At 39.4% G+C, this 26149-nt stretch overlaps 1 protein-coding gene across 1 annotated transcript in view; it reads right to left on the bottom strand.

The window, feature by feature from the left end:
- The window catches only part of GFPT1 (glutamine--fructose-6-phosphate transaminase 1), a 63717-nt gene extending 49851 nt beyond the window's left edge, over positions 1-13866 (bottom strand). Inside the window, exons 1-3 of the mRNA XM_028514529.2 lie at positions 13588-13866; positions 2709-2816; positions 715-822 (exon numbers count right to left, since the gene is read on the bottom strand). Coding sequence (XP_028370330.1) covers positions 715-822; positions 2709-2816; positions 13588-13810 — 439 coding nt within the window. The 5' untranslated portion in view covers positions 13811-13866. The remainder of the gene's footprint in view (positions 1-714; positions 823-2708; positions 2817-13587) is intronic.
- Between the last annotated feature and the right edge of the window lie 12283 nt (positions 13867-26149).

The following is a 26149-nucleotide window of genomic DNA, read 5'->3' as shown; positions in this document are numbered from 1 at the left end:
TTTGTAAATTTTGCTGCAATGACTTCTTGTCATGGCTCCATGCCTTTAGTATTTCTTTCAGGTATATGCCTAAGAGTGGAAGTGCTTGGTCACAGGGTATGGGCATCTCCCATACAGACATTGCCAGATTGCTCTTCAAAGTGATTATCAATTAAGAATTCACCAACAATGTCTGCCATCCCCTACTTCTCCACTACTTCCTGACCCTGCATGAAAAGAGGAGGTATGTTTCAATGCTGACATTCAAAGATGGTGACTCTGGCCACAACCTGCCTTTCTGGCCTCCCATGCACATCTACCAAAAATAAAGATAAAAAGGACTATATAACCTGAAACCTATATAATGTTGTTAATCAATATCACCCCAATAATTTTTTTAAAAAGGACTATACCATTCTATCAACAAATTCATCTTCCCTATTTTTGTCCTATGAAAGGCACTTCCTCACAAATTGTAGCTACTTCACTTTAGAATACTGATCTTGTTCTGAACACAGACGACCTAACTAATTTCCTTCCCTAATAAATATGATCATTTTTGAAGCTCAGGTACACTTTAAAACCAGGACAGACAATAACAAAACTACTTTTCTTCCCTACCTTCAATTTTAAGAATCAATAAATGGGACCCAAATATGGGAAGAAAGATAATTTGATGAGAAAGGGAGAAGGAAGAGAAGGAGGAGGGGGATAAAATCAAACTAAGTACATTACTGTGAACTTCTTCATCCAGTGCTTTCACTTTCCCTTTCTTCTTAATGAGCTGGATCTTGCAGGCATTGGCTTCCCAATCTTTGTCATTCCCTCCATCCACTCCCACACCTGAATCATCAAAAGGCAAAAGAGCAAGATTAAAAACTGGCTATTACTTATGGTGTGAGGAAAAACTTTAAAATATTTTTCATCTAATTAATTCATTTACTTATCAATACAACATATACTGAACACCTGTTATAAATCAAGAACCAAGATAGCTGCTACGGACAAAAATGAAAATAACCCAGTGCCTGTCCACAAATTTCTAATAATGTATTGAGAAGACAAAAAAAATAATTACATACAGTGTGGTTTCGGGTTATAATAAAAGTATTACAGGTTGTAACTGGAGTATAGTAGAGAAACAGAAGATGGGCACCCACCAAACGATTGGGATAAAGAAAGCATGTCAGGGAATACTCTCTTGAGATTCTACTTAAGATCCTAAGCAATCTGAAAGTTATTCTGAAGGTACTGGAAGGCAGAGTAATTTCAAGTAGAGAAATCACATGGCAAAAACGTTCAGAAAAATCTCTAGAAACAGTATAAGAGGATATAGATTGGAGTAACAGAAAGAAGAAACCAGCTCAGAAGTTACAGCGTTAACAAAGCACAAAGGAAAGGGCCTTAATTAAACGGTGGGCATGAAGATAGATATGGGTGATATTGAGTAGAAATGACTGAATGTAACATGAGAAAGTGGGAGAAGCCTGGGATACTGCCTAGGCTCAACCAAAGGGACTTGGTAATCAAAGGCACACAGAAAGAACTGATTAGAGAGTGGGGTGAGAAAAGGAGCCCCCAAAGCAGGAAGAAAAGAAATAATCAGCATGTAAGGAATACAATGAGATGTGCTGTCAGAGAATCTAAGGAAGAAGGGGAGAATTTTAAGAACAAAGTAGTTGCGAAATTGACTTTCCATTAACTGAGGAACATCATGGAAGACAAATGCCCATTTCAGCTGGCAACGCTAAATATACAGAAGAGTTAACAGGGCAGGCCTGCCCTGTATCCTTCAAAATGTCAGCTCACCAAGTTAGATCTTGGATTTCAGGAGGGTTCCTACCACCCTAATAAAAATAGCTCACTGCACCTAAACCGCTGGCACAACTACGTGGCTTATGCTGAACATCTGCCTCTCTTCTAGGAGTCTACAATTTTGGTATATTTTAGACAGACAGTGTCTACGTGACCAGCCCCCAATGAAAGCCTTGGGCACTCACTTGCTAATGAGCTTCCTTGCTAGACAATATTTCACACATGTTGTCAAAATTTGCTGGGGAAGGTAAAAGCATCTATTGAGACTCCACTGGGAAAGAACCCTTAGAAGCTTGTGTTTGCTCTCCTCCAGACTTCACCCCATGTGTCTTTTCTCTTTGCTGATTTTGCTCTGTATTCTTTTGTTGTAATAAATCAGAGCCCTGAGTACAACTATATGCTGGATCCCTTCAGGAAATAATCAAATCTGAGGGTAGTCTTGGGGACCCCCATACAGCTAAGGAAAGGAGCTAGAGTAGAACATAAAGTTGACAAAAAGACATTTTCATTTGCTTTGTAATTTATGTAAGGTAGAAGACTCTTAAGTTTATATGCTAAAATATCTGGAGAAAATTCAATTTATAGTAAAGAAAAAAGATAATTTATAAGATAGGCCTTCAAGATCTTTGTTCTACCAACCATGGAAATGCTCCAGATGATTTATATGTTTATACAATAACATTCTTAACATAAGAAGATACCCATTAGAAGCAATACTCTACATAAAGGATAATACTATTGAAATTACATAAACAAAGCCTTTAAACATTCTAACAAGACAAATATTCTTCAGGTTTTAGATTTGCTCAAAACAAAACAAATACTACTAAAGAATCTAGTCACCTAATACAAAAACTTTTCTATTTTGATTCAGGAATCATGCAAACCCATAATATTTTTTTAAAAGGAAATACCAGCAGAATCATATCCTCTGTATTCCAGTCTCTGAAGGCCTTTGATTAGGGTCTCCAAGATTTCTCTTCTTGTTCGAGGAACATGGTAGTTTAAGTAAGCGAATATACCTGTAAATAAGCAAATATTTAATAGAAAATTCTGTCTAAAGAAAAATTAACATAATTATGATAAAACCTTCATTTGCATAATTATGTGTAAGATGCGCAAAATGTAAGCTTAGAGTCAATCGTTAAAAGAGAAATAAATCCTCACTTCAAATTGTCTAAAGGCAGTGAAATTTTTTCAATTGGGGATTTCTCCTCTATTACAGGGCTAGAGCAAATATGTCAAAATAAATGTTTCTTATTTTCAAAGCAGCTTATAAGCTGGTCACTTATTGTCCATCACAGCTATTTTGTAAAGTGATATTTAATTTTTAAAAACTAACCAATCAACAAATTTGTGGTTTATGTTATAAATACTTAGCATTATATTTAAAGAAAAGCTTTCCCTGAAATAAGTATTTTAAGCTACATATGGGCCCTACACAACTAGACAGATGAAATAACTTTTCTTTTTCCTATGACCATGTTATCAATAACATTTAGGAATAAATAACTTATAAATATCAATAATGTGAAAAATACTACCTAAATAATCTAATAATAGGGGGACATATTAAAATATATATACATAATCAATTTAAAAGAAAATGGCCTGAATCACTTGTTCACCAGGAATCATATAGCTAACAACAAATAACTGCAATACATGTTTACAACTCTTAAAAATTCCTCGAAAAACAGTAATTTTGAAAGACAAGACTAGAAATAAAACCATTAGTACATGTGAACTGAGCCAGGCAAGCCAAGAGGTAGTAAATAGAACACAGGTAAATAATATTCACATTTTAGGAACAGCAGGATGGAAATTATCTGAAGCCTTCCATTATTATGCTTTGGCCAAGACAGAGACAGCTGAAGACCAAAATATGAGAATACATAAATTCAAGTTGCTTATTTATGAAAGAATTTCCTTTTTTTATATACTATACTGCCAATGAATCATAGGGGATTAAATGAATTCTGTGGAGTAGAACTCCAAAACAACTAGTCTTTATTTCCATTTGAAAAGATCTCTCTATTTCTATAAATATTAACAGTTTGGTCCTATTAAAGCATTTCAGCATACAAAAATACCAAATTGTTATTATCCTACAAAGCAGCCATAATACATGTATGCTGAGCACTATGATCAGTATAGCCCAATTTTTTTCAAAAAAAAACCCAAAACTATCATGACCTTAAAAAAAAAGGAAATCCATGTTTTAAAACTAAATCCAAAATAACGTGAAACAACTGGTTAAACTTCCCCCAAAAAGGAAGTATGAGACCTAGAACTTATAGAAATCCTGTACTTCATTCATATTAAAAAAAACCTTACAATTGTAAAGGTTTTGAAGTTACTATACAAGCATCTTATTTTTGCAACACCACAATCTTACATGACATCTGGCATTTTATTGTTACTACTGTTCCTTCATAAAATATCTATAATATGAACTAAACCAACAACCCAACTGTAAATCACACCTTTATGTGTTCTACATTTATTCCCCCATGAGTCACTGACCTTTGATAAAGACTAAATACAGAAAAGTGTCAGTCCCAAATAAGTATTTTTATTAGGACACTGAATGACAATACATAAACTACAAATCTTTTCCCAAAATATTACCTTAATATAAATGTGCTAAAGAATAGTAATTCTCACTAGTCCATTCTCCGCCACTGTGACTAGCTAGCATTAGCTAAACAATCTGCTATAGGAAGACACAACTTAAGTCACCTGAAGATCATTAACTAATAAAACATATTACACTGTCAAGACTTGAGAGTGTGATACATGTCTGAGGTACTCTGGAAAGCCCTGAAGAGCTGCCAAATCCCAATAATTCAGCAGAACCATAAAAATTCACTATTAAATCATCTTACTTGTTTTCACCCATCTTTCTTTTTTTTTTTTAAAGATTTTATTTATTTATTTTTAGAGATGGAAGGGAGGGGGAGAGAGAGAGACAGACAGAGAGAGAGACAGAGAGACAGAGAGAAACATCAATGTGTGGTTGCTGGGGGTTCTGGCCTGCAACCCAGGAATGTACCCTGGCTGGGTATCGAACCTGGGACACTTTGGTTCCCAGCCCGCGCTCAATCCACTAAGCTACGCCAGCCAGGGCTCACCCATCTTTCTTAAGTGTATGTATAGCTCACATTTACTTCAAAGTTTAACATTATAAGTATCTTGGATCTTTATTTAGAAGCTTGGTGATGTAACTGTGACCAGAAATATGTCATAGGAACTTAACTATTGTTTGTATCAACTAGCCTGTGGTGAAACTGGTTTCGTTATCCATAGCTTCACTTACAGTCAGTTTCCAGGAACCCATCAATGACACTGAGGATGTACAATCTAGTTAATAATTAAAAGCAAACTAACATACAAAATATGAAGACATTTTTCTATAAAACCATATTATTGCACCTAAGAAGATAATGTTCTAATGTCACCTAATACAATGTTCATATTCAAATATTCCATATTATCAGAAAAATGCCTTTTACAACTGATTTGTTCCTTCTAGGATACAATAAAGGTATGAAGCTCACATCTGATTATGACTCATGAGTCTCTTTGAGCCCAGGATGGTTTCTCCTAGTGCCTTGTTTCCCCCAAGACATGGACTGACAGGCTGTGGCCGATTTCCTTGTTAAATGTCTCCTGCTATGGCTGTGTCTAATTAATTGTTTCTGCATACAAGGGGAGACCCAAACATCTCTGCAATTTATTTATTTAAAAAACTGTGTATATATTCTCACATGTTTAAACTTCAGTCACCTTCAAAGTTCTCTCCATTTGATGCAATACACCTATCAAGACTTTTTCCCACTGCCAAAACAGTCTCTGAACTCCTCGATTTTGATGCATTTTGGTGCTTCTGCCAGTTTTTGTTTCACCTCTTACACATTGGCAAAATGTTTTCCTTTGAGGACTTTCTTCATCCAGAAAACAAACAAAAAAAAGTCGCCTGAGGCAAGATCAGGTGCATAGGGAGGGTGGGACAAAGGGGTCATGCTGTTTTTGGTCAAAAACTACTGAACACTCAGTGCAGTGTGTGCAGGCATGTTATCATGAAATGCATTAAAAGTGTCTTCAAAAATATTTACTGAAGCCGAAGGCAGCCACTCAACGCCAGCTGGTGCATTGATGCCGACGGGTTCCTAGAACACCCAGCTAGTGGGGAAAGCCTGTACTATAAGCAGTCCAACCTCCAAAAGATTACCCTGGGGTGTTTTTGGGTCCTCCCTGGTAGTATAATCTAACCAGTTTCACTATTCCTTGTATTTTCTATAACTGAAAGATAGATCTAAGGGGCTTGATTGAATTAGGTTAAAAATTTGGGGCAAGAATTATTCACAAGTAGGTATGTGTTTCATATTGTTTGTGATCACCTACTAGTGATGTTAAGATTGATCATTGATTTAAGATAGAGGCAAAGACAGTCACTTAGCCTGTGATATTCTGAAAGCACCTGCAAAATACTTTCTAGGGCTTTAGATATTGACAGCACTGATTTTAAGACATCCATATTTTCTTTCTCTGTAATCCACATAATAATGGTGCATTTCCCAATCAGTAGCACCTTAAATGAAATACGACATATCAAATTCCAAACCTATCCCTTTTTTTTTTGACATAGGTGGCACTAGTATTACCAATAATCATTACTATCATTTTTTGTTCACTATTGGAACAAAGAAAAGGAAAAGGGGAGGAATGGAGGAAGAAGTAGGAGCTATACTGAAAGAAAGAAAAGGATGCTACACATAGAGAAGTTTTTTAAGATCAAAGTAATAGAGCTAGCAGAAGGAAAAAAGATTAACCTAATTCATACCTAGTTAAGAAAACGAAAGATAAAGATATTCAATCTACCAATTTTACACACCAGCTCCTTTACAGCAGTTGTGGCCCAGGACATCTACCTGTTGTGATGGGTGGGTAATCTGTACATAATCTTGGGGTAGCTGGGAAAATATAATGGCAAATAACCAACCTCTTACGCATACAGGGCATGTTTACAATGGAGGCATTCTTAAGTCAAAATAGTGCTAATGAGAGTAGAAATCACTAGATTGATCCATTTTCTAGGTCTTTGACTTGTCTTATCAAACCTTCCAATGTACAATTTTACTTAGGGTAATCACAAAAGCATTAAAATCAACTCTCCGCCACTCTTCAGTAATTGCTCCAATACCACATAAAGCAGCTGTATGGAGCATAGGAGATTTTCTATGCCCAAACCAACATGTGTGTCCAAAGTATAAATTTTCTTATTAACGTAATATACTTGGGATAAATATCTCCCTAACTGAAGCAGATGCTTGCACCTACAGGCAACATTCTCAGAAAATGGCAACTTAAATTCAATGACAGGAAGGCGCTTATGAGTATCTTGCTTAACAAAATACTCAGACACACCTGATTGAAAGCAATTTAGTTATAAGTAAAGCAAACCTTATTAAAATAAAAACTGAATGCAATTTAGCTGACTAATCAAATTATTAAAGTTCAACCAGCTGCCTGGTTGAATTTATGTCCTTATAAGAAATTTTACTTCTACATATTTTTTCTCTTGGCAACTTCAGTATCTTGAGATGCCAGACAACAGAATTCATCAGTGTTAAGTGTTTATATTTATTCTCTAAATTTTATACTTTGTGAATCAAAATCCATCTACAATGCCCCCTAAGTTTCATTAAACATTTTTTCCTAAAACATAAGTTTACAAATTCATCATGATTAAAAATTCAAATTACACAAAGGCTACAAAATTAATTGTGAAAATCTCCTCTTTCTACCTCCATATAAAGAAGATAACCAACATTAATTCAATACACACTGTCCCAGTCTTTCAGCTATGAATGTTTCTACAAAAATGAACCTAAATGTATATGGCTTTAAAGGGCTTCTTTAAAACACATACATTTGCTGACATGATATATGTGCCTTGCACTCTTTTCTCTTTCTTAAGGTGTTGAGACCATTCCATGTCAGTACAACACATCTACTATATTCTATTCCATAATAGTCATATTTTACCTATTTCCCTACTTTTTCCTAATTCTTTGAAATTATAAACAATACTGCATTAAAATCATATATATCAAATAAATAGATGTCAGAAAACACAGTCAAAACTACTATAATTATGGAGGCACATTCCACAAGTAAGATTCCTTTAGAAGATGAAAGATTGTCAGATAAAATTTTCTACATTCCTAAAAACAAAGTAAAAATTGTGTGAAATGACACAACGATGAATTTTAATTATTTATGTGTTTTCTAGATGTTTAAAATATGTTTCCTATTTACAAAACGCTGGTTCAAGTGCCCCCTATTTTGTTGTAAATAGATGTTGCTACTGGAAGGAGCTCCATAACTGCTCTCTTGCACATTTAACACTCTGGAATTCAAAGCACCGTTTAAACCCTGACATCTCTAGTTATACTCTCCCTCACCATCTAGGTAGAAGATGCCATCATCTAGGCAGCCCAAACAGTGCTTCTGCCATTCTTGCCAAACAGTGCTTCCTCTACTCTAGGGAGAAGATGTCATCATCTTTCCTAAGAAAAAGAATGTACTTCCTGCTCACGAATCTTCAAATATTTCATCTCTCCCACTTCTCTCTGGTCAAGCACATCACACCACAATTTTTCATTATCTTACCAAGCCAGCTCTTACTCCTGCATCCCTGAGCACTCTTACAATAAGGTCCATCCACCTATTTCAGGTCCACTTTCAAAACGGCCCTCCCTTCTGTCAACCAATCTGTTAATTCATAGATTGTCTAACTTTCCAACTTTCCCTCAGATATTTTTCTAAAGTCTAGAATATAGACTACTTTCAAATCCTCATCTCTCTCTTCCCAACTTCCTTCTCGTTTCTGGTGGATTCTCACTTTTTAGAACTGAAGCTTTCAGAGTATAATACCCTGTACACCTTCTTGTCCCTTCTCACAAGCTCAAAACAGAGAAGCACATTCTACATACTAACCCCCAAACCAGCCTCTCCTATTCATAACTGTTGATAAGTGTGGAGAAGAGGCTGTACTGTGAGATGACTGTCATCTGTCCTGCAGGCTGGACCCAGAACAGAAAGGAAGTCGCTTTCCGCAAACACCCCTTACAGACTGTCTGATCTTAATTGATGTTCACTCTGACACAAATCAGCACCCTTCCCTTGCCTCATGCTATGTGTTGGTGGGTCCTGGAACAGGTTGTTGTCCTGACTTGGTCAACGTAATTTCCGTTCCTGGCAGTATTCATGTACTAGTACCCGTGACTATTCCCCAACTTTTGCCCTACATAATTCTCTTGTGCCTGCCAAGTAGCATAGGGATCCATTTAGTCTTGCAGTTGCCCAAGACAGCCTCATGTGTAAGTTTCTCTTAATAAACTCTATTAATTAACAGATTGGGGTGCCCAGCCCCTTTCTTCAGCCTTTCCCAGGCCTCCACTTACAGAGGTAGATTTTCAGTCTCTGGTCTTTCCCCAGGTCTGTGTGTACTAACATTAAGTGATCCCTCAACTTTGTAAAGACGGAACTTTTTGAGAACACCAAAATATTTTAAGGGCCAAAATATTTTGAGGGCACAATAGTGGGTTGAATTTTTGTTATCCAACTTTTATTCAATCTATAAACAGTGCTTAGATTATGAATCTATCAGTGGATACACTGTAAAAACTTCATAGCCCACATGTTAGGGACCACAGCTCCAGAACTCAGCTTTTCAACTCTGTCAGCACCCCCGGTTCCACAACACTCCCTCCTTTGTTGGTATACTTGCCCTCACAAGCCCTCAAACTCAAGTCCTCCTGCTCCATGTACCCAACATCTCAATGACTTTATTATAGCTGAATGCAATTAACTTCCCTCTGCAGTATTAAACATAGGTGACCTTCTACTTTTATAGACTCTGTCCAAGGCAATACTACCTTGGAACTCTTAGGCCTCAGCCCACTGGTCTTTGATCTCTTTTCCTGGCACTTCTATTTCTTCTTTCAAATCCACTGACAGTAGTTCCCAATTTCTTTGTAACTCCATTGACTATTGAGTAACAAATTCCATCAATATCTTTCACAGTGCACCAGTTCTCTATCAGCTAGCACTATTCCTCAACATAAAAGTCCTGCTCCATCATCTGGAATGTTCCTGGCCTAACCAGTCTCTGAATTTCTATTCATTCCATTCGGGGGTCTGTAAGATACAAACAAGCACTGTGTATTATCACCCACACCTGTTTCACGTACATTCATTGTTTTCTCAAATCAGACAGATATTCCTTAAAGGCAATTCCCTGGTTTCAGTCATCTCTCCAAAGGGCAGAGTGCCAAATATAAAGCCAACACACCTAACACTTTCTAGGTACCTGAAATGTACAGTCAGAAATTCCCAAACCACAAAATAAGAACATTATTTTGAAGGATGCTAAAAAAGGATGAGGTGAAGGAAAGTTTCCATAATTAAAGGTTTAAGAAATACTGGTTACAGCAAGGGTGTCCAATCTGTGGCCAATGTGCCTGCATGTAGCCCAGGATGGCTGTGAATGTGGCCCAATACAAAATTGTAAATTTACTTAAAACATTATGAGATGTTTTTGTGATTATATGTCACAATTACGTTTTAATGTGTGGCCCAAAACAACTCTTTTTCTTCCAGCGTGGTGCAGAGATGCCAAAAGGTGGGCACCCCGGTACAGGTTAACAGGTTTCTTTGTAGATCCTCCTAGAACCTTTAATCTTGCTTAGTGTAAATCTCCAAAAGCAGAATTTCCCGAACTCTTTCCCACTTTTTACTGCTCATTACCAGAACCTATTACCTCTCCCTTTCCAGGGAACCCAACTGAGGAAATGCTTATTAAGCAATTAATTATTTTCTTCCAACTATTTTATATCCAGTATGAGGATATGTTAATAGTACTGGTTTTAAGATTCATCCTAGCAGCAAGTCTCAGCATCCCTCAATTACTCCCAAAGCCATTAGACAATATAATTACAAAAAACTTTTTAAGGATTCATTGCAGGATACTTTCAAATTACAGTTCCCTCACTGCTTTTTTTAAAGACTTTTTATTTATTTATTTTTAGACAGAGGGGAAGGGAGGGAGAAACAGAGGGAGAGAAACATCAATGTGTGGTTGCCTCTCTCGCACCCCCTACTGGGGACCTGGCCTGCAACCCAGGCATGTGCCCTGACTGGGAATCAAACTGGCAACCCTTTGATTCACAGGCCAGCACTCAATCCACTGAGACACACCTGCCAGGGCCCTTACTGCTTTTAAATATAACTTCATTCACAAAAATTGTATTTATATACACCATCATTTATTTTTTAAAAAACAGCAAAAACTGTTTAAAGATGTGGGTAGCTTGGATGACTTGACATTCTCACCAAGCCACAGGTAAAACAACTGAAAAAGAACAAACTGTATTCTAAAGAGCCAAGAGTAAGCGGAAGATAAAATAAATTAGGTAAATAGACACTATTCTCTGGGAGATGCAAGCACAACACTTACAAGCACACTAAAGATTCCAAGAAGTCCTTCAATTAAAAAAAAAGCCAGCTCAACATTGTTTAATCTGTTGCCCCCCAAGTTTACTGGACCATGGAATATTTATTTTTCTGATTAATACTTATTAACATCCTACTTCAACATGGTAAACGTAACAGTTTTGTCAGTATATCATATTTTTAAAAAGCATATACAGGATTGTTAGCCCTCATGCTTACACTTCGACATGTTGTAATGTTGAAACAATACAATCTTTTAGAAAAATATGAACTGGCAGCAGGTAATCAGAAGGTAAATCTCTAAATTTTCCCATCTGATCTCATTCCCCAATTTCTCTGCCTCAAAATTTTATTTCAATGATTAAGATATGGGAGGAAAATAAAGACAAACTCCTGTTTTAACAGTTAACCTTCATAATTTACATTAGAGGGAATAAATGCCAGACCTTATTCCAGATTATGCAAAATTGTGGTCTGGGTTGGCTTAAAAGCAAGACCTCAAAAAATGCTTCAAATACTAGTTCTTTCTTTATTGTTTATAACCTGTTTCCTCAGCAATAAAACTGTGGAATGGGGATGTTGGCTAAGTGAAAACTCGCAACATCCAGTCTCCACCCTAAAAGTCTCATTCTATCCTGCATCTTTTCTAAACTACATCAATTTTTTTTATAGTACTTTGACTTCCTTTTTCCTGGATCATGTTGAGAAAATGACCTGCAACCAGAAAGCCAGGTACTTAACTAGGTGCACACTTTATCATTCAGGAAAAGTTAATAACCAAATGAAGCACAATGAAGATTAACCAGTTTGCATAATCACTACTTCACAGCTCCAGGCTAAATTATGTGTTCTTGCAAAACCACTCTACTAATTAGACACATTAAAAGTACCTACATCTGATGCTCAAGTCCGCTCGACCCTAATAATTTCAGAAAGCAACTTACAGGTTTTCTAGTTTTGTTTTTTTAAACTACTCTTAAATTTAAACCTGTTCTTCCTTTTCTGAAGCTGAAAGTAACATAATGTTAAATACAGGAAAAATACACACTAATGAGAACATGGCCACCTCCTGCTCAGTTATTGCAAAAGGCTACAAAGAATAAGTTTCCCAGATAGTTTCAATTCATGGCTCAGTTGAGCATAGTCCCACAAAGTGAAAGGTGGTGGGTTTGAGTCAGGGTCAGGGCATATGCCTGGGTTGCAGGCTGGTCTCCAACTGGGACTCATGAAAGAGGCAGTTTATTGTTGTTTCTCTCACACATTGATGTTTCTGTCCCTCTCTTTTTCCCTCCCTTCCCCTGTCTAAAAATAAATAAATAGAATATAAAATTAATTTAAAGTAAATTACAATTGTTTTTCCCCCCTTCAGGGGTAAGGTCAGTTGTAAATTTCAATAAGAAAGGTAAGGATACAATTTTTTATACTGACAATGACCAAGTTAATACCAATTTCAGTGCCTATCTGTCATTTCGGATATAATTCTGACAATTTCTTTTAGCTACATTAAAACAACTAAGTCTCCAAACATGGAATAAAAAGGTCCTAACAATGTTTTAACTGTTCCAAGCAAAACATTTGTGAAAGGTGCACTAACATTTTTCATAAGTGTTTTAAGTGGGTGCACATGCAAGTGATAAATAATGTATGATCTATCGTCATGGTCACTTCTGGGTCTCTTCCACCAAGTTATTAATTACTGATGGTTTCTGTTGAGACGGGGATGGCAGAAAGTAAGATCATGTGTAATGTCACTGTCATACCTCTGGTTATAGTTCTGTTTTCTGTTGGGTCTGACCGAAAGACAGTAACTAAAAATAAATATTGTTTTAAAAGTAAATCCTAGGAGAATACAAATAAGTTCAAGAGACCTCGCCTGATGTTCCGCAGGTTGCCTCACTCACCTGGTGGACTCTTGTGAAGACACCCTGTCCACACCTCAGTTCCCTCAGCCCTCTCCCCTATTCCAACACAAACATCTCTTCCCTCTTGGCTCCCTTCTCCGCACCCAGCCTCCCCCTCTGCTCCCCTAGATCCTCTCTAGGGTCCGCCCTCCTCTCAGGTACCCTCTTAAGCCCACCACACCCCCCCACACACACACCACCCCAGTTCGCAGAGGCCGCCCCGGCCCCAGCACCCGCGGCCACCACAGGGCGCCCCCCGCCCATTACTCTGACTTCGCACACCCCACAGTCCCCGCTCCCGCGGGCGCCTCAGGCCTCAGCAGCGCACCCCAGCACCGCCCCGCACACGCCCCCCACCCGCGGTCCTCACCACACATGATGCAGGAGGCTCGGTCCGCAAGGCGAGTGATGAAGGGCTGAGAGGTCGGACGCCCACAAGAGCCTGTGGAGCTATGGGTGGGCTTGGGAACAGAGCTGCAAACACGGACTCCCAAGGGAATGCGACTGCAGAGGTAAATGCTTTCTTGGCCTCTCAGACTCGCCAGCAACTGCCTCCTGGGCCGCCCCCCTTGCCTCGCACTGCGCAGCCGCATCTGCCACCGTGCGCAGATCCCATTGGGTCGCAGCCACACCACTCACGCGCAGATCCCGCCTCCCGCCCAAGAACCCACGCAGGCTCTGCCCCGCTGGCAGCGAGGACGTGGCAGCAGCACGCGGCAGCATCCGCCAGAGGTTCCTGGAGCCGCCTAGCCCCTGGCGAGTAGCAGCAGGCCTGGCGCCACGGGGAAGAAAGAAATTTGGTTGCTGGCAGGGAATGAGGGTAAGATAAGGAGAGAGGAGGATGGAATTGTTAGCAAAGCAAATAACGGGACGCACACCTAGTGCAGTGCAAGGCCCCCATCTCCTGCACCCTACGAAGTGGGGAAAGAGGAGGGAAAAAGCTGGAGGCCTGCCGGACAAATAACCCAGGGTGCGAAAGGGACATAAGCCTATGAAAAATTTGCAAAGAGTTGAAGGGAAAGAGATACCAAAATACTTGATTGCAAAGCGCCATGCAGATTCTGCCAGTCTTTCTGTTGGCAAGCAATTCAGTTCCCGACTTAGGCTCCAGGTAATATGCTTGGCCTCCTCCATCCATTGCTTCCCTGACCCCCAGATTTTGCAAAGGGGCAAGGAGAGACTTCTGCTGGCCCACCTGAGAGGGCTGTAGGAATTACCTAGATTTGACAGCCTTATGTTTGACTCATGAATGATTAATTAACTCTATGAATTAATGCACCATTCCTGCTAAGAGAAACTTAGTTGATGTTTCTGAGAATTTATTACATGTACATTTGCTTTAGGAAGATTTAAATAGTGTCTTTAGTCAAATGTAGATGGTTATCCTAGCTCTATTAATGACCCTAGAACAGAGTCAAATGAAAACTTGTATGCCATACAGAATGTGGCATGCAGTTCAGACCCCAGATGTCTCATCTTACCTCACACTACTGCTCTCTTCCCACCCCACCTTCCAGCCCTTTCCACTGCAACACCACTGAATGGGTAATTTCTCAGTTGGGCCAAAATTCTCAAGGCTTACACTCATTGGTTACTCTTCATGGAATCCACACCCCATCTCTACTTAAGTGCTTCCTGTTAGGAAAAAAACCTTTTCTGTCTCCCCCAGAAAGTAAGAGCATGCATCAATTAACCTCTCATTCTTTGAGCTGCCCCATTTAAAGCACTGTGCTTTGATTTGATTTTTTTTCATATTTCCCTACTAGGCTAGGTTTCTGGAGGCTAGAACAAATGTTTGCATACCCAACACCTAGTATAAACCCTAACACAAAGTAAGGGATTAAAAATGCTTTTGAATGAGTGAAAAACAAAGTCTAATGTTCTTAGCAGAACTGACTTTCTCTGGCAGGTTGTATGATCAAGTTAGCAAAGGACTTTTCCATTTTTCTTAGGAAAAAAAAATACCTTTTTTATTACTGGCCTAAAGGCCAAAAAATGTCACACTGAACTAATCAAAGTATTTCCAGCATGAAAGCCTTTTGATATTTCAGGCCCTTAACCAGGTTCCTAAATCACCCAGAGCAAAGTTCAAAAATAAAACAGTGAGCTGTTTGAAAATAGGCAACACATTTCTTAATTCAAGAGGCAAAGGCTCTGGATATACATCTTAGCCTCAGAACCCTCATCTAAGAGGTTCTGTTAAGACCTCAGTAATACTACCAAGGAGTCGTCGTATGATTACAGTGTTTGAACACCTTTGTACACTGTCAGAGAATGTGTCAATGCCACAAAGAACATGCCAGCAGTACCACCAAAGTTATGACACTCAAACTATAATCATTGAACCCCTGCTTTCCTCATTATGACTGTCCATTTGTCTTGTTCATCTCCATTCCACAGATATTTTTAAAGGTGTTTATGCACCATTTGAGAGAAAGAAACTTTGAAGGCCAATAGTATTCCAACTGTTTAGTATAGGCAGACTCAAGGAAAGCCACAAGAATGAAAATCTACTTCTGTAAGTGGAGGACAGGGAAAGACCAAAGAGGCTGGATACTCCAGTCTGTTAATAGAGTTTATAAAGGGAAACTTACAAGGCAGGTCTTAGGTGGTTGCAAAACAAAAGAGATCCCTGAGCTGCTTGACAGACACAAAAGAATTACATAGGGTAAAAGGTGGGAATAGTCACAGATAGTAGTACATGAATGCTAGAGGTTACATGCTTGATCAGATCAGGATAACATCCTGTTCCAGGAACCAGCACAGAGCAGGAAGCAAGGGAGGAGTGCTGACTGATGTCAGAATGAACATCAATTAAGATAAGACAGTCTGTAAGGGCAGGCTGTGGAAAGCAACCTCCGTTCTGGCCCAGGGCCAGCTTCTGGGACAGAGAGCAGTCACGTCATGAAACAGTCTCCTCCACACTCCACCCCTTGTGACTGGCTCTTATGATCTCACATGCCTACCTCTTCCACAAGCTCCCTTGAGTGGTCAGTGAGGGGCTTCAATAGCAGGGAGGTAGCTTGCTTAGTTGCCAATTAACTGCATTGGAGATACAGCAGTAACAGTACAGACATACAAAAAAAAAAAGAACAAAGAAGCAGTCCAAGTATTAGTAACAGTTTTTTTATCATGCCGCTCCCTAGGACCAAAGCCAGTGGTTTAGTGGGTCACTTAGACTTAGGGTCAAATCATTTAACTTGAGTTTCATACTTGCTAACAAAGAAAAATATTAACAGATTCGTCTTGTATAAAAACACACTTAGTTTAGATAATGGCACAGGTGTCCCCTGCCCTACCCCCATAACTGGATGTCACAAAAACAGTAAAAGTCTAAGATCAGAAAGACAAATATTTCATAGGGACTTGAATTGGGAGATCTTCTTTGAAAATTACATTTATAGCCTGATCTTTAGATGTTAGTGTAGCTTCAATCTATGGAACCTGGCCAGACTATAAACCATACATGCTGGCCAGGGGAAGTGGTGCTCCCTCACCTAAGGAGGTAAATAGGGGACTAGGACCCCTACTTTCTCCCATCTTTCATGGTGAATGTACCAGTCCACAAATGATGTGTCTCCATGGGTCCTGACTACATTAGGATGCTAGGGTCCAATCAGAGACTGAGCAGTTCTTCATCAATTGTTAGTACACACAGGCCCAAGAAAAAGCCCCAAGAGTAAAAATCTACCTCTGCGAGTGGAGGGCAGGGAAGGGCTATAGAAAGAGGCTAGCTTCTCCAATCTGGTAATTAATAGAGTTTATTAAGGGAAACTTACATACAAGGAATGTCTTGGGTTACTGCAAGATGAAACAGATCCCTAAGCTACTTGGTAGATGCCAAAGAATTATACAGGGTAAAGGGGAGAGGGATATAGTCATGGGTACTAGTACATGAATGCTATCAGGTACTGGAAATTACTTTACATGCTTGATTAGGTAGGACAACAACCTATTCCAGGAACCAGCACATGGGAGGAGGCAAAGAAGGGGGACTGATTTATGTCAGAGTAAACACCAGTTAAGATCAGACAGTCTGCAAGGAGGGGTTTGCAGAAAGCAACCTCTGTTCTGGTCCAGCTCTAGCCCACAGGACAGGCAGAGGTCACATCATGGAACAGTCTTTCCTCACACCAGCCCAACCTTGAACAACCTCTCCAACCCACTGCAACAAAGAGCACTTTGTAACCATGTGCTAGTCAGGACACTGAAATGGAAGAATTTTGTGTGTCTGACCCCCATCTATACAGAGCTCTGCCTCAGCTGGACCTTTGGGAATAAGGGCTGAGAAGAAGAAAATAAATTATCTGTGAAGAAATGAGGACATCTGGGTCTCGCTCAAACATCTGAGGAAATGGAAAGGATTTTCTCTCCTGATTCGAAGTTCTGAACTAGACTAAAAAAAAAAGTGATGATGGTAAGGGGTGTCATTTAGCATCTCTCTCTTTTTTTTTTTTTAAGATTTTATTTATTTATTTATTTATTTAAGATTTTATTTATTTATTTTCAGAGAGGGAAGGGAGGGAGAGAGAGAGAGAGAGAGCGAAACATCAATGTGCGGTTGCTGGGGGCCATGGCCCGCAACCTAGGAATGTACCCTGGCTGGGAATCGAACCTGGGACACTTTGGTTCCCAGCCCACACTCAATCCACTGAGCTATGCCAGCCAGGTAGATTTTATTTATTTATTTTTTTAGATAGAGGGTAAGGGAGGGAGAAAGTAAGGGAGAGAAACGTCAATGTGTGGTTGCCTCTCACACACCCCCTACTGGGGACCTGACCCACAACCCAGGCATGTGCCCTGACTGGGAATCGAACCAGTGACCCTTTGGTTCACAGACCAGTGCTCAATCCACTGAGCCACACCAGCCAGGGCTATCATCTCTTTATGCAACTCCACTTCCCAGATTAAGTCCCGAGGAATCTAATGGTTCTCAGCCTCCTCCTTGCCATGCATTAGGACTTCCAGTTGTTATTTCTAAAGAAATGAAAAACCATAATTAAAATAACTTTATAAGGTTTTTAGATGTCCCTATGTCTGTAATTTTTGTTATCCCTTATCTCAATCCCAGTATAAATAGCAATAAAAATATTAAAATAAAAAAGGCCTGGGCACAAACTTCCAGTTATAAAATAAGTCTTGGGTATATACTGTATAAGATAGTCACTATAGTTGTGTTGTATATTTAAAAATTGCTAAGAGTATAGATCTTGAAAGTTCTCATCACAGAAAAAAAAAAATCTAAGGGAACCATGGTGGGCTGGGTTCCAGCCAAGATGGAGATGTAGGTAACTTAGCTTCCTCACACAACCAAAAGAAACCAATTTAAAAACAATAAAACAGAAGTGCCAGAAAATAAAACTTCATGGAACTCTGACAACAAAGGAGTTAAAAAAACATTCATCCAGACCGGTAAGAGGGGCAGAGACAGGCAGTCGAGTGGAGAGGACAAACAGCGAGGTGAGGCAGCAGATGGTGCAGAAGAGGCAGGGCTGGCTGTCGGGGAAACTGAAGACTCAAAACCTGTAGCTGTAAAATACTGGGGGCTATGACAGCAGGAGAAACTTCTAATCTCACAGGAGAGTTCCTTGCCAAGTGGGGCTGGAGCCCCGTAAGGGTGCAGCATTGTTCCCTCTTGCACCCCTCCCCCACAGAAAATGCCACAACACAACAAAGAGGGTTGCCCCACTCTGGCAAATACCTAAGGCTATGCCTCCTAACAACATAACAGGTACACCAAGACAAAAAATAGGGCCCAAAAGAAAGAAAAGATCAAAAATGTGAGAAAAAGTTCAGTGACGAGGGGATAGATAACCTATCAGATGCACAGTTCAAAACACTGGTAATCAGGATGCTCACAGAATTTATTGAGTTCAGTTGTAAAATGAAGAAATGAAGGCTACCCAAAGTGAAATAAAGCAAAATATACAGGGAACCAACAGTGAAGGGAAGGAAACCAGGACTCAACTCAGTGATTTTGAACAAAAAAAAAGAAATAAACATTCAACCAGAACAGAATGAAGAAACAAGAATTCAAAAAAAAATGAGGAGAGGCTTAGGAACCTCCAGGACAACTTTAAGCACTCCAACATCCGAATCATAGGAGTGCCAGAAGAACAAGAGCAAGAAATTGAAAACTTATTTGAACAAATAATGAAGGAAAACTTCCCCAGTCTGGCAAAGGAAATAGCCTTCCAGGAAGACCAGAAAGCCCAGAGAGTCCCAAAGAAATTAGACCCAAGGAGGAACACACCAAGGCACATCATCATTAAGTTTTCCAAGGGTAAAGATAAAGAGAGGATCTTAAAAGCAGGAAGAGGAGCCCTGGCTGGTGTGGCTCAGTGAATTGAGTGTCAGCCTGCAAACCAAAGGGTTGCTGGTTCTGTTCCTAGTCTCAGGAACTTGCCTGGATTGTGGGCCAGGTCCCGAGTAGGGGGCGCTCGAGAGGCAACCACATATTGATGTTTCTTTCCCTCTCTTTCTCCCTTCCCTCCCCTCTGTCTAAAAATAAACAAAGATAATCTTTTTAAAATAAAGCAGCAAGAGGAAAAGAGTTACCTACAAAGGAGTATCCATAAGACTATCAGCTGATTTCTCAAAAGAAACTTTGCAGGCAAGAAGGGGCTGGAAAGAAGCATTTGAAGTCCTGAAAGGCAAGCATCTATATCCAAGGTTACTCTGTCCAGCAAAGCTATCACTTAGAATGGAAGGGCAGATGAAGTGCTTCCCAGATAAAGTCAAGTTAAAGGAGTTCATCATCACCAGCCCTTAATATATGAAATGTTAAAGGGACTTATCTAAGAAATAGAAGATCAAAAACTATAGACAGTAAAATGACAACAGACTCACACTATCAACAAATGAACCTAAAAAACAAATACGAAAACTAAGCAAACTACTAGAACAGGAACAGAATCAGAGAAATGGAAATTATATGGAGGGTTATCAGTGGGGAGAATGAGGGGAAGAATTGGGGTAGATGCAGGGAATAAGCATAATTGATAGGGATAAAATAGACAGGAGGATGTTAAGAATAGTATAGGAAATAGAGAAGCCAAAGAACTTATAGGTACAACCCATGGACATGAACTAGTAGGAGAATGCTGGAGGATGGGGAGATGCAGGGTAGAGGGCGGATAAAGGAGAGAAAAAATATTGGGACAACTGTAATAGCATAATCAAAATATACTTTAAAAAATAAAACTAACTGCACAGAAAAATCAAAGGGGACTAAATAATTTTAATGGAAAAACAAAAATATAAAAAATCATAACTGTGTAGTTGTAAATGTTAACTTTCTGTGATCATTCTGCAATATAAATGTACACTGAATCATTTTATAACCATAAAACTAATGTAATGTTCTATGTCAACTGTATCACAATTTAAAATTCTTTTTGAGTAACAGTAATATGGGGTGCGGGGCACATATGTTCTACTTTTTAGGGAGTTTTATGCAGAAATGCACCCCAGTGGACAGAGAAGATGGTGGCAAGTATCAAAGCAAAAAGCAGTTTGAGACCTTCAGGCCTATGAGAATGAAGAAATGAACACAAGCGCAAAGGTATCGCTAAGGCCCCAGAAAGGCCCCTGAAGTGAACTCCTTTGATTCCACTACTCCAATTCACCCTATACAAACCGCTTCACACCAGTGTCCTTTAAAAAACACAAATCTGATCCTATTTCTTCCTGTGTCCAATTCATTGGGTATCCTTCACCTGTGGGATGAAGTCCAGGCTCCTGTGCAGGTACACATGGTTATTCAGGATCTCATTCCTGCTAGTTTTATCAGCTCATCTCCCACCATTCTATTCAAGCATCTTATGGTTTGCTATACTACTGCCAGTTCCCTTAAAAAAAGAATACCATATCAAACTTTTGCATTTTTGTATTTACCCTTTTTTAAAAAGGCAGCATTAAGAAGAGAAGCCAACGCTAAAGAGGGCTGGACTATAAAGGACTAGTCATTCCCAAAATGTGATTAAAAAGGGACCAGAAAGTTCCCTTGTCCCACACTATCTCTACTCCTTGCCCATCATATGCCTAAACTCCGTGTGTGTGTGTGTGTGTGTGTGTGTTTAATACAGAACACCACCCCTTCTCCTAGGAGATCTACATTGTCATTATCATCTATTAACACTTCAGAGTGAAACCATTTTTAGGATTACTTTTCATTTCCATACCAAGTGTGAAAAGATCAATGAGGAAATGTAAGTTTTGAAGGGGATAAAGTAAAGGCAATTCTGAAATCAGAGGGAAGGCAGACCTGGACACATTACCTTGGTTGGTGACACTGGGCAAGAAAGGGATAAATAAGGGCCTGTGGAATTGAGTACAGAAATGCAGAGAAAGGGGGGTAAGATAGGAAGAAGGAATCAAAAATATGTTGGCCATGAAAGCAAACTTTATTCACTGTGATGGTTAAATTTATTCATCAACTTGGCTCAGCCACTGTGCCCAGATATTGGTCCAACATTATTTTGGATGTGTCTGTGAAGGTGCTTTTCAATGAGATTAAGCATTTAAATTTGTGGACTTTGAGTAAAGCATGTTGCTTTCCATATGGGTGGGCCTGAACAGAAAAAAAGACTGACCTCTCTGAATCTAGAAGGAATTCACCAGAACTGGACTTGGACCGAAACATCAGCTCTTCCCTGTGTCTGCAGCCTGATATCCCACCCTGCAGATTGTGGATTTGCTAGCCTCCCTGATTGCATCAGTGAATCCCTTAAAATAAATCTGTCTCTTTCACTTTCTCGTGCACACACTATACACACACACACACACACACACACACACACATATATGACATATACAGCCTAGTAGTTCTGTCTCTAGAGAATCCTAATACACTCACTAATGTTGATCTTACTTTCTCAATATTGAATATATGTATTTTAAATTTCTAGAGGATAGATGTTTTCAATAACAAATAATAGAAAAATATCCATTCATCCACTAGATGAAGCAGGGGAATTTATTGGCTAATGTAATTGGAAAGGACAGGGATACAAACAGCTTCAGGCACATCTATGTCCAGGGACACAAATGTTGCCAGAACTCTGATTCTCTCTCTCTGACCTCATGAACAAGGGATGACCCTCAAACTGCTTTGGAATCGTATCTTTATAGTGTGCAGTCCAAGCAGAGAGAGGTTATTTCTCCATCCTCACCTTTTTATATTCTAGGCAAGGATATTGATCAGACCCATGTTGAGTCACATGCCCACTCCTGTAGCAGAGAGCAGGACATTGTAGTTGGACAGTTCCACCAGAGCCATAATCAGCAAGAGGTAGGTAGTTCAAAGGAAAGGGGAAGGTGTTGTTAAAGAATAACTAAAGGCCCTGGCTGGTGTGGCTCAGTGGATTGAGTGCCAGCCTGTGAACCAAAGGGTGTTGGGTTCGATTCCCTGTCAGGGCACAGGCCTGGGTTGCGAGCCAGATCCCCAGTGGGGGTATACGAGTGGCAACGACGCATTGATGTTTCTGATTCTCCCTCCCTTCCCCTCTGTCTAAAAATAAATAATTAAAAAGCCAACTATTAAAAAAAAGAATGAATAAAGGACACTGAGAAGACACAAAAAGATGCTCACCAGGAAGCTTCAGACTTCAGAACAAAGGATACTGATTCCAAGTAGAATGTACTCCAATACTCCCTAGGATGACTTTAAATTTACCTGGTAGGCAGAAACGGAGGCATAGTTTTCTAGACAGAAACTCATTCTCCCGCCAAGAAATTGTCAACAAATTGAAAGCCACGAGATGAACTAGTCCAGTCTACTACTTCTATCTGGTAGAATGTGATCAGGGCCACAATAGAGGTGGGTCATTCTGGGACATGCATACAGCTGGAAGATTACTAGAACAAGGACAGCAGTGTGATGATTGTAGGGGGAAGCAGGTACAAGGGGGTTAAATAGTAATGGAAAAAATACAATAAAAATTGTTTTAAAAAGGATCACTAAAAATATAACGTGACAGAAAAAGTATTTTTCTAGATTTTCTTTCAGGGGTTATATAGGTCACCCTGTAGAGTTATCGTAGATATATGTAAGGAGTATAAGGCTGGGATTTCCTAAAAGGATGTCAATTCCCACTGGACTGAAGGGCAGCTAGCTTTGTATTGTTGTATAAAATACACACATGCAACACACTGCTTTGGCCAATTATGGTCTGGAGCAAGTAAAAGGTGGAAAAGACTTTGTCCATCAGAATGCAGCACCTAGGAAAACAAGAAATGCTCCTCTCCTCCCTCAGGTGGGAGGCATATGTAGGTCCGACTCCCTTTCGGGAAGTAGTACAATAGTGATGGGCATAGACCCCGCAGCCTGATGCCAGGGGTCATGCTCTTGGTTTTTCCATGTGAGCTATGTGGCAATGGAATATATACTTCTCTCTGTGCTTCACAGGGAACAGTAAGTTACCGGTCTCATATGATTAAATGACTTCATAAATGTAAGGTGCTTAGAAGTGTTTGTCACATAGTGCACGTTCAATGAAAGTTTGCTATTTTTGTGTATTTTGCTCCTTATCAAAAATTCTCCAAGTGCTTGGCTTATTCTTGCCTAATAATCTTAGTTTCAAGTACTTACTGAAATGTTCCACAGTTATAAAGTGTTTTCAAGAATAGTTCATGTAAAACGATTGTATATATTCTGGGGGATTAATTTTTATTTTCTAACTTTTGTTTTAAACACAACAGTGAATAATTCTTTCTTTGGGACTTTATAGGAAGAAATTAAGTATAATTTAAACACTCAAAAAGAACGACTATTACCTGATTAAACTACACTTTGAGTGAAAAATAGCTCAATTAATTTAAAAATGTTAGTTTTCGTTTTAAGATCTACATTTGGCATTGTCTGCCACAAATAAAAAAAACAATAAAATTTTATTTTACCAGGACTTATTAGCAAGTCCTCCATGATTTACCAGGTTCTTTGTTATAAAACAATCAAGCTTCATATCCGACAACAGAAGCTATTAACAAAATAAAACAAAAACATTTTATTTCACATGACTGAAAATGGGTGGTTCCAGGACTGGTTCAAAAGTCAATAATGTCCATAAGGATCCAGGCCTTTTTTTCCCCTTTCCTTTGTCATTCTCAGGGACTCTCACAGCCTTAGACATCAAGTTTTCATACTACAGTGTACAAAGCAGGATGAAAAGGAATGGATACTAAAAGAGCCTTCTTTAAGTAAATTAATGCTTTCTCAATCAGGGGAAAAAAATCTTTCCAAAACTTACCAACAGATTTTCTTTTACAACTCATTGCCCAGAGCTGGGCCATACGTCCACTCACAGACTAATGACGGTCAAAGAGAAAAAGGACTTTAAATGACTGGTTTAGACTAGTTACAATTTATCCCTTGGGACTGGGGTGGGACCTACCTTGCCTGGCACATCACAACCAGATGATAACTAAGAGGGACTCTTTCAGTAAGCAGCAGGGATGCACATTGGAAAGGCAACCAAGAGTTTCTCCAGCACCCTGTAGGGTCACTGCCTACTTTTGCACCATTTCCAACTAAGCACTTCCACTTTACACTCAAGCCATTCTTAGCTTCTCACATTCCCCAGCTTACGGATTCTGGTTACACTGCTCTTAATGCTTAGAATGTTCTCCCCTACCTTTCCTCCTTGTTCTTAATGGCTGATCCCTTTCGCAGAAAATCTTTCTCATACTTTGGCCTCTTAGTTCCACCATTTCCTCCTCTTCCAACAACTTAGTCCACCACCCATTTCAGCTACTTATTACATGGCCACACCAGACTTGTCATTAACTGCATCTCCTCCACAATAGCAATTTCCTATAGCTTCAGCTAAAGGGCAGGTTAATATTCCTAGCTTACAAAGCAATTCCCAGAGTCTAAGCTGAATTCTTCTATAATAGCTCTAGAAGCCAGTTCTCCAAGCCCACTATCTGGTTCTGTGAAACAAAGGACAAATCATTAAAACTTCAGTTCCTGGCACTCACAACTGCTCAACTTCTGCCTTTTTTTAAAAGATTTTACTTACAACAAAACAAGCAAGCAAGCTAAATAGAACCAGAGACATGGAAATAATAAACTGACAGTGATCACAGGAGGGGAGGGGACAGAGGGGTGGGGGGATGACAGGGAGAGAAGGGGAAGGGCCAGGGAACATGTATAAAGGACCCATGGACAAAACAAGGAGGGGGATTGAATGTGGCAAATGGGTATGGCAGGGAAAAGTAAAAGGGGAAAAATAGTGACAACTATAATTCAATAATAAACAAAAATATAGAAATGTAGGAATGAAAAAACATATTTCTTTTTAGAGAGAAGGGAAGGGAGAGGAGAGAAACACTGATGAGCAAATGTCAGTTGCCTCTCATATGCCCCCAACCGGGGAACTGGCTCCCCACCCAGCCATGTGCCCTGGCCAGGAATTAAACCTGCTACCTTTCAGTGTGCAGCATATTACCCAACCCACTGAGCCACACTAGTCAGGGCTCCATCCCTATCTTAATCTCTGTTCTTTTGGGGACCAGAATTCTAGAGATGCAATGTATTCATCTTTCTGTCCCTGATAGTGTCTGTCCCTGATAGTGTCTGTCCCTGATAGTGTCTGAATTACTATAGAAAAATAAGAGAGGATAATTTGCTATCTGTGCTATCTAAAAAGCAGTACCCCTACAGTAGAAAGATAACTGTCCAAAGTTCTGGCATGTCACAGATTATAGATCTGAGTCAGGAGAAACCAGTAGAAAGGCCAATGCAGCTTCTCATATGTTTTTTCAAAGAGATTATGTTTCAAAAAATAAAGCCTGAGCATGCTAAGGCAGTTGTTTTTTTTTTTCTCAATTCAGCCTACACTGTCCTATAATTAATGGAATTTTTTCTACATTCTGGAACCTTTTTTTTTTAATCAGTTTTCAGCATTATGATTTTTTGTGTATGTGGCGGC

The sequence above is a fragment of the Phyllostomus discolor genome, chromosome 6, assembly GCF_004126475.2.
Source record: "Phyllostomus discolor isolate MPI-MPIP mPhyDis1 chromosome 6, mPhyDis1.pri.v3, whole genome shotgun sequence".
NCBI lineage: Eukaryota > Metazoa > Chordata > Mammalia > Chiroptera > Phyllostomidae > Phyllostomus > Phyllostomus discolor.
The sequence above is the reverse complement of the archived record's forward strand: the minus strand, read 5'-3'. Positions and strand labels throughout refer to the sequence as shown.